The sequence below is a fragment of the Vulpes vulpes genome, chromosome 7, assembly GCF_048418805.1.
Source record: "Vulpes vulpes isolate BD-2025 chromosome 7, VulVul3, whole genome shotgun sequence".
NCBI classification, from domain to species: Eukaryota; Metazoa; Chordata; class Mammalia; order Carnivora; family Canidae; genus Vulpes; species Vulpes vulpes.
The window spans coordinates 7,382,464-7,391,910 of record NC_132786.1 but is presented as its reverse complement, the minus strand read 5'-3'; the positions used below and the strand labels follow the sequence as shown (position 1 = coordinate 7,391,910).

At 50.5% G+C, this 9,447-nt stretch overlaps 1 protein-coding gene across 1 annotated transcript; it reads right to left on the bottom strand.

Annotated features, from left to right (window-relative positions):
• Nucleotides 1–283: 283 nt before the first annotated feature.
• On the bottom strand, nucleotides 284–8,428 carry LOC112907018 (putative DBH-like monooxygenase protein 2). The gene is made up of 13 exons (XM_025982182.2): nucleotides 8,141–8,428; nucleotides 7,102–7,248; nucleotides 6,463–6,624; nucleotides 6,161–6,244; nucleotides 5,223–5,390; nucleotides 4,931–5,033; nucleotides 4,576–4,742; nucleotides 4,137–4,228; nucleotides 3,814–3,910; nucleotides 3,613–3,672; nucleotides 2,187–2,317; nucleotides 1,322–1,436; nucleotides 284–1,013 (listed from the first exon to the last, which is right to left on the bottom strand). The coding sequence occupies exons 1-13, from the start codon at nucleotides 8,426–8,428 to the stop codon at nucleotides 771–773; spliced, it is 1,857 nt and encodes a 618-aa protein (XP_025837967.2). The 3' UTR covers nucleotides 284–770.
• Between the last annotated feature and the right edge of the window lie 1,019 nt (nucleotides 8,429–9,447).

Below are 9,447 nucleotides of genomic sequence, written 5' to 3'. Positions count from 1 at the left end.
CAGCCTGCCCTGCCAATTAGCCTCTTGACCCCTCATGACTTGAGTGTTGAGAATGTCATACTTGGTGGGATAGGTGAAAATCATCTGATGGTAGAGGCACAGGTGAGGAGACCAAGGACTGCTTTCAGTGTTGCCTTTTGGCAACCGGGTCCTCAAATGCCCTCTGGATGCCTTATACTGAGCCATTCAAGAGACCTCCCAGCTGCCTCCCTGGGCCAAAGGCTCAAAGGAAGGAGATGGCAACAGGAAGCGGTTTGAATTCTATTTAATCTGTTGTCTTGAACTTTGTCCCCTATAAACAGAGCCTCTCCCTTTACTACAAATCACACATGTGGCTTGCTGCCTCTGCCTCATAGGGAAGGCTGGACAAAAAAATGCCATAAGAAAAGAGAAACAGGAGCCCCCTTTAGGGTCAGCATGGGCAAAGGAGGGCTTGCAGCCCCCATCTCCCCAGGTGGCATCCCCTTAGGTAAGCTGGAGCATCAGGCTTCTCAGAGAGTGAGCCAGCCTTGAATCCAGATTTTGTCAGAAAACATGTGGTCTCATTATTGTTTCTAAAGCTTTAAAAGATGAATTGCATCCCTGAGCATGGAAGGAAGAGCCTTTATGGAACAAGTGCAATCACCCAGGCCTACAATGTTGTGGCCTGATATTGGGAAGGGGGACAGTCAGGGTCTTTGGTGAGCCCAAGCAGAGGGAGTTTCTGTATTTGATATTAAGGGGAAGGCTGAGCAGAGTGGAACCTGAGTATTTGACATGAGGATACAGTATCAGACTCCAACCTTCAGGGTGGCAAGAAGCCAAGAAAGAGCCCCCTGCCCAAACAAGAGGGCAGCCAGAGGGAGGCACCTCAGGGTAGCAGTGCTGGAGCTTGAGAGGCCCACTGGTGCAGCCCTGAAACCTGCAGGGGTTTTGTCCTGGGGTTCCACTTTGCCTCCAGAGGACTCCAAGCAGGGTCCCCGAGTAGTAGGGATGATTTCTGGAATCCAGCCTGTCGTATTTTCCACCACCTCCTGCAGGGCAAGGGAAATGGGAGAAAATGGGTAAAAGCAGAAGCCTCCCCGACTCATTTCCTTTCTTCCACACTTACTTGGTGATCCCCAGTCCCTGCAGCCTCACAAACTAGCTGGGAGACTCCAGCCACCCCACTCCAGAACAGCATCAGTCCATCTTTCTACTCCCCAGCCACTCCTTCCCTGACCCAGTATTCCCACCTTTGTAGTTCACCAGCCTCCTCCTTTCTTTTCCTGGCCTGGCCCTACACCATCCCAAACCCCTCCATCCCCAGCCCTGAGAGGGTGCTGGCTCCTGGGACACTCACATCGATGGTCTTTATTATCACCATCTGCTGGGCGTCCTTGCAGGCTTTCTCAGCCTTCTTAATGTTCTCTGGAGTCCACTCAACATTGTTCATGGCCATCATGCCCTCCATGGAGCTGCCGTGGGCAGGGGGAACACATGATAGGCTAGGATCCACTCAAATCTTTGACAAAATGCCCTCATGTTTGTTAACATTATTTCCGTGTCAACAAGAGCCAAAAGGAATGCCTCACAACTCAAGAAGACAACCATGATTCTGGCAGAAAGAGAAATAGCAAAACTCAAAGATGAGAATTTTTCTAAAGTGAAAAAGAGCAAGTCCTGACTCTTTAAAGACGTAGTTCTTAATCTGGAGGTCATAAAGTCCTGGATGGAATGACTTCAGGGAACTTGTAAAGGCCCTGAAATTGTGTGTGAAATGGGTGTGTCTGCACAAAAGTGCCTTTTCCTTGGAAAGGAGTTTCAGGGCTTTCATCGAATCTCAGAGACAACCTTCACCTCTAAATAATTAAGGGTTATTACTTGAAAGTAAACAGTTTTGACTGAGTCAGAGAGCACATGAGAAAAAGGCAGACGAGGAATCTATACATAAGTGATCTAACTTTTAGAGATCTGTTCTTATCTGCTTTTCTGAATGACCTTAGTGGTATGGGAGGGATGCTATTTTGTCTTATGTCAGGGCTTTGAGAGTCAGACATCGACAGAAGCCAGGGTTAGGATGGTTGGCGCCAACAAGGCAGCCCACCAAGGAATCCTGACTCACTAGTGTAGGGGGGAGTAGGTGGTCTTCCTTTTCTTCCTTTCCCGATCTTCCCCAAGACCCCTCCCACACACACTTGAAGGTCTCATCTTCCAGGATGACTCACTCTGATACCTCCTCCCCCAGCTCATGGGCCACATGGATGATGTCAGGGTACCCCATGCAGCTGGAGATGTTGTTTCGGGGATAGTAGAAGAGGAAGATGAGGCACATCTCATTAATGGTGCTGGGACCCCCCTGGGGAAGAAGAGGGAGAAAGAGATGGAACACAAAGTTACTAAGGCAAGCAGAGAGTTGGGAAGAAGGCAGGCAGAAAATAGGGCAGGTGGTCATTGTGCCAATGATGCCATTTTCCTTTTCCCTGAACCTACAACCAGCTGCCTGATGGTTACTTCCACTTCTTACCCACTCTTTCCTCTCCCTTCCTCTCCCTCCAATTGGTAATCACTGATATTATTTCCTAAGCAATATCCCATATATCTGTCCTGTCCCCTACATTGCCACGGCCTTTGCTCTGGTTTGAGAAGATAAAATGGTTGAGGAGATGAGAGAAGATATTGAGTTTCCTGAAAAAGCCACTCCCTTTTGAGTTTCTCCAGGATTCCCCATCTCCACATGTCCTAAAGCATGACCTACTCAAATATGTCACATGTTCAGTTCACCGCAGTGGGACCTTATGGTTTTTCCCTGTGACTCCCCTCCTGCATTATCCCCATTTGTCTCTTACGGTATGTATCACTTTCTACCTCACATGATAATAGCATATATGGCTGTAGTTTCTTCCTCAACAGCATGCAACCCCTTTGGAATCCTATGAGCACTGAACCACTCTTGGCACTCCAAAGGGGTGGTGTTCCTTGTAGACCATCACAACAGTGGTTAACTCTAATTGAGAATTCACTACAAGTCAGGCAATGATCTAGATGCTTTACGTAGGTTAATCAACTCTCACAACAATCTTACGAGATACTGTTATTAGTTCTTGTATGAATTAGAAAACTGAGGCATAAAGAGATTGAATAACTTGTCTAAGGTTAGAAAGCTACCAATGATTATGTTGACATTCAAAGCCAGGCAAGAAGGGACTCCAGGGTGGCTCAGTGGTTGAGTGCCTGCCTTTGGCTGGGGTCGTGATCCCGGAGTCCTGGAATCGGGTTCCACATCAGGCTCACTGCAAGGAACCTGCTTCTCCCTCAGCCTGTGTGTCTGCCTCTCTCATGAATAAATAAATAAAATCTTAAAAAAAAAAAAAAAAACAGGCAAGGAGACCAAAAGTCCATGCTCTGTGTCACTCTGACATGCTGTCTGTCCGGGGTCTTAGTGGGTCATCAACAGAGAAAGTAGGGGATCCTTGCACCCATCTTACAACCACCGGGGTGTGAGAATATGAAATCCCCATGTGAATGGCTAACACCATTGGAGGAAGAAAAGGGCTTCATCTGGAATAATCAGAGTCACTCAATAGCCAAAGCCAGGGATGGGCTCTATTCTGAGGCTTCGTCCTTGACTGTGACGGGAAGGGAGGTACTTACAAAAGTCAAGGAGTCCCGGTCCAGTGTCTGGTAGTGACACTCTACCAGCAGCTCATCTCCCTATTGAGAGTGAAACACGAAGGCTGACAGTAAGACACGGAAGGACTGGTGACAGCCTTAGAGCTCCCTTGGCTAACAGTGATGAGCTCCCATCCTGCCTCCCCACCCCGACTCCAGTCCTGCCTCCCAGCAGGCTCCCACCGGTTTGATCTCCACTCGATTTGGTAAATCCCGAGTCTCCTGCAGATTGAAGTCATAGGAATCATCTTTGCAGATTGTTTGGAGCTGTGTCCCATTTCTAGAGGGAACGAGGCAGTGTATGAGCTCATGCTGGGGGCACAGGTTGCCCATAAAACAAAAGAAGCTCCTTCCACAGTCTTATTCTGGTCACCTCTACTCTAGGGATAGTTCTAGTTCTTCCTTACTCCCAACCAAGCATAACCCTATGCTGCAGAATAAATAACTATCCTCAAATTTGTTCCCACATGCCGATGGGAAAGCTTCAAGTCCACGCCTTCCCTTACCTGTATTGCACAGCCTGCAGAGCGCGGCCAGCCAGGTGGGTGTGGAGCAGGTAGCCGTACACCTGTATGTCAGGCACTGGGGCCCCATTCATCTGTGATAGGGAGGAGACCCATCTGGTTTGTTAGGAACTCTCGTCTTGCCCTGCTCCTTGATTTGCCCCCTTAATATGGAATACCTTCCTCTTATGACCGACACAAGCCTCTTTCATTCTTACTGAGCCCTCCTAGACCCTCCTCCTGCCCCACCCTCCAACTCCCAAAGCCCAACTCCTTCCTTCCCTTGCAGGATCCAGGTTAGCAGTTTTCCCGAGCACCAGGCTAGGCTGTTGGCCATTCGCCAAGTCCCAGGCTCAGGCTGTGTGTGCTTATGGACCAGCCCAGATCTGTGATGGGAAACAAGAAACTTCAGGAAGGATGTGCCCCCCCACCCCAGCCTCACCTCCTCAAACTTCTCCGTCTTGCACAGCCCATAGGACAGGAAGGACTCTGCGCCCGGGGGTATGAAGTGGATGGGGAAAGTGAAGAAGCCCAGCTGGAGGACTCCCATGTCGTATTTGCGCAGCTGTGCGGTGTAGTATAATCGGATCCCCGAGGAGTCATACACACCTGGTGCAGAATGGAACAGTGACAGAAGGCAAGAGAGCTGATCACAATGTGGGAGCGAGAGACCCAGGAAAGCTGAGACAGGGCTGTGACCAAGACGAGCCTGTGTGCTTCCCACAGCACCTTCCCAACACCTAAAAGCATCAGCCAGCCGCACCAGCTCTTCCTCCAAAAATGTTCTAGATGCTCACCAGGAAGGTTGTGAAAATTGCTGTAGTGAATCTCCAGTCGGATCCACTGGGGGTCCAAGGGGGTCCCAAGAGAGACACCCACATCATCTGGAAACTGGTAACTCTGTTGGATGGAGGAAGGTTTGGCAGCAAGGAGGGCCAGGTGCTAGGTGCAGGGGCCAGGACCTGCCTATGTTTTCTGGCCCTCATCCCAGACCTCCCCTGCCTCCTGGTTCTCCATCAGTCCAGCAATCCCAGTCTCCTGACACCATGCACCCCCTTAGCCACCTATTTCCCTCATCTCAGGACTCACTGTGCCCCCGACAGCCCAGCCTACGATGACCTGTGAGCAGAGGGAGAAGGCAGGGTCAGCTCCATAGCAGTCACTGATGCCGGTGGGTAGAACGCTGGCATTGCCACAGGCATACACCAGGATGTGATGCACCATTGTCTCATCATGCTCCACCATCTTGGGCTCAAACTGGGTGAGAGAAGGAGGGCAGAGCATGGTCAAGATCTATGTCAAGTCCTATCCCCCCACTCCTTTGCCCCAAATAAAACTACACCCATTCCCCATTTCTGTTTCTCTTCCTTCTCCATTTGTTCTGTTTTTCTTCCCCAAACCATCACTTACCCCCAGGTCTGTCTGACTTCTCTTTCAGCCCCTACCCTTTTAAACTCCTTCCCTGAGTGTGTGACATACCGAATCTAGCTGAGACAATCCCCAAGACTTCTGAATTTCCCTTAATAACCTCACCAGTTCACTGTATCTGAGCACAGGCCTCATTGGATCCTGCTCTAAAGAAAAAAATGACTCCCACACATTTGCTAGTTATTGTAAGATCCAAATTTGAAATCCCTCAACTGTGAAATCAGGCGATCAAGTTGGAGTTCCCTCTAGCCAAAATTCACTGACCTGGCAGCCTTTGGCCCTGTCCGCCAAGCCTGAACTTCCTCCTAGGCCATGAGTACGATTCTGGGTCCAAAGTAGGGCTCAAGACTTTGCTCTTTGGAAACACTAATTGATGACCTCCATCGAAATCTCTGCTGCATTGTGGGGCTTGGTTAGAAGAGTGTTGGGAGCTACAGTTCTGGGCTCAGGAAAGCATGAACCCCCCTCCCCCACCAAATCTGACTTGGCCCCCATATTCTCCTGGCTACTTCTCTCCAGCTTCCTCTCAAAATTTCCTGAACACCATCCCTTCTCAGTTGGCTGTGCTCACTACCTTGTCCATGTCTGGTTCCCCATACCTTGAAGATGTGATGCTTCTTGCTAACAATGGGGAGAGGGAGGAAGGTGCAGGCATACGTGGTGTCATCCTCTGGAATGAGGAACTGGAGAAGGACACAGAGACTGAGCTGGGTTGGAAATGAGCTCTCAGAGAAGCCGGGGAAGGGACAGGCCCACTTGGCGTCCTCAGGGGGCTGGGGGAAGTCACATTTACCTCGATTCAAGGAACATACTGGGTATTGGGTGCCAGAGTAGGGTCTGGATTGAGTGGGAACATGGGAAGGAGGCTTTGAGGTGGCTGAGTGGGGCGGGGGCCTCTTACATCAGTGATCTCCAGGTCATGGATGATGGTATCTTCAGGAATGTCAAGGTCATCAGGGTGGACTATTTGTAGCAAGAAGATTGACTTGACAAAAGTACGGTCCCGGTCCAGCTTCAGAGTGTCATCCAGGCCATAAGTGGCCAGCACCCTCATGGTGTCACTCTAGGGATGTCAGCGGCATTGAGGTGCTGCCCATGAGCAGCACTTTGCACATATCCACACCCAAGAACTGACACAAGCCACTTGCTCACATCTACACAGTGGAACAGAAAGAGCTTCCAACTGGAGGTCAGAACTAGTCGGGTTCTAGTTCTACCCCAGAGGCCAACTTGCTGGAAACTTTGAGCAAGGACATCCCTTCTCGATGCCTGTGTCCACATCTGGGAAATGACACCCTAACGTTCAGGGAAATGAGGCAAGGTTCTTGGAGAGGGGAACCCAGGGGAGGTTGAGGTGGGTGCTTAATCAGTGGGCTTGTGGATTTGGAAGGGAGCACAATGGAAAGGCAGAGAGGGACAGGACCCCTGGGAACTGTGACTGCTGCCTGAGACACATGCATATACCAGATTGGTGGTGCCTGAACCTCCCCAGAAGGAAAAGCTGCTTAGGATTGGGTGCTTTCTCCCCTTACTGTTTTACCGTAATGTCTTGGTCGTGAGGGTCACAGGAGCGGAAGGGCCTGGAGAAGCGCATGGTGGTGTAGACAGCATCCTCCGTCAGCCCCTGCAGCTCAGCATCCTGGCTCCCGTCCTCCTCCAGGGTGTCTTCATCTACCAGGTGCTGATCCTGGGGTCCAGTGAAGATCAAAGAGAAAGAACAGGAAACCCCTGTGGTCATGACTTCAGAGCAGCTGTTCCCTTTAGCAACCCAAGCTACTAAGTTAGCAGGACCCAGGTCTTCTTTATTTTGTACTTTGCTCCTGGGACAGAGCATGATGTCAGGGTGGATCCCTGGGGCAGAGAGGTGGACAGTGTCTGATAGGGTTTCACCCCTTGACCTTGCTTCACTGCTCCTGTTCCAGATTTCAAGTCCATAAATCCTAGCGTTCCTGCATCTCCAGCCTTGAAAGTTCACTCACCCTCTGAACTCTCTATGCTATTTGTCCTCTGTTGTGGCTCATGACATTGATACTTCCCCCTATAAATGCAGATCCGATGGGTGAGATTGGGAGATGGGCAAGCTGCTTCTTCATCCGTAGAATGGGGTAATAATCATCCACCTCGTAGTGAGGTTGCTAGGTTTAACATGCAGAGATTTGGGAGCAACGCTTGGTTGATAAAAAACTACGTGACAATTTTAAGCTATTATTATTGTAGCTGCTGCTGTGGTTATTAGACCATTTTATGCTGCGGCCCACCTGACTGAGCCTAATGGGAATTAGGGCTGGGGACTGGGTCATCAATAACATGGACTCTCCCCCATTGCCTTGCATTTAGTGGTGCAGGACTCCCTCAGTCCGGTGATTCCATTTCTTAGCACCTTAGGACCATGGAGCCTGGAAGGCCTAGTTTGGAAACTCTCCAAAGGACCATTTCTGTAGGGAGAGGTCAGCAGTCAGCTGGTGTTCTGGGCATGGGCCTGGATATGTTTGGAAAATGTGGATCCTTCCTGGACTCAGAGCCATCCTCAACTCAGCAAGGGACCTTCATCCATGGAAGGGGGCCACCCTCAGACTTACCGAGAAATAGACGTTGCCGTCGGGCAGGACTCCTCCAACAACCAGATCGCTCCCCGTTCTGGTGTTACGATTTGTGACACCCAAGCCCACCCAGCCAGCTGTCCGGACCTGCAGCTCAAAAGTGATGATCTCAGCCTCAAGGTCAAAGTCCCAGCGCAGGAAAATGACGTTGGACGGATCTAGGAACCTGGAATAACGCAGGCGAGATGTGGGACCGAGGCCTTTGCCTGGGGAGGGGACTACCAGGGCCATAAGTAGGAGAAGCCTGAAGAGAAGGGCACAGGTCATGGCTCCTGGGGTCTGGAGCATCTCTCCTACAGATGGACACGCAGGAAGTATGGGTTTATATGTGCCCCTACCTGTGCCAGGCACCGTGCCATGGGGGAGGGACAGACTGGGGCTCTTCTGATATGATTATCCTCTGGATTCAGAGTGGTGCCACTTACATAACTCTGGAGGTATGAGTGTCCAGAGAGGGTACAGAGAAGATAGCCCTTGCCCTGGAGCGGGGTCCTGACGCAAAATTCTCGGGAATAGATCATTTAGACTCTTGCACCCCAACCCCATGCCAGTGTCCTGCCAATGGGGACCCTGCAGAATCGGGGGGGGGGGGTGGTTTTTCCCTGCCTCTCCTTCCTTGTCTTTCTCCCTTTCTGCAACCCCCATCCCTGTGTCCTTGGATGTCCTTAGTGAACACTCTGCCCTCTGGCACCTGCCCCCCCCCCCCAGCTTTTATGGGCATCTTCTATATCTGGAACTGGGGCAGAGCAGAGAGTGGGGGCGAGAGTGATTACACGCAGCAGAGGAAGGAGAGAAGTTTTGGAGGAGGCGTTCAGGGAAGGTGATGATTTCCATCTCTCGGAGGAGTCTTAGCTACTAATCCCTGGAAGGACACATAGAGGTGAAGGAGCCATAATCAGCTTTCCAGATGGGCAAGTCTGGGGTGGCTTTGAGTTTCTGCACATTCCTGGGGAGCAGCAGGAGGAGGGGAGAAGGGAAGAGGGAGAGATTGGGGGATAAGTGTAAACTGGCCCTTGGGAGGCTTGGTGCTCTACCCTTGTTACATGAATTGCCTGCCAGGGCATTTAGTGACTCTCGCTCCACTGGGGGCTTGGCCCAGGGTCCTCACTGGCAAGTGCCTCGATATTCTTTTTTTTTTTTTTTTTTTTGTGCCTCGATATTCAAACCATAAAAGCACAGAAGGAATGTTAGAATATTAGAACACCAGAGTGAAAAGGAATTTTAGATCCACTTAATTTTTAGATGAGGAAAGGGAAATTAAATACCCAGAGGTAACACAAGTAGTG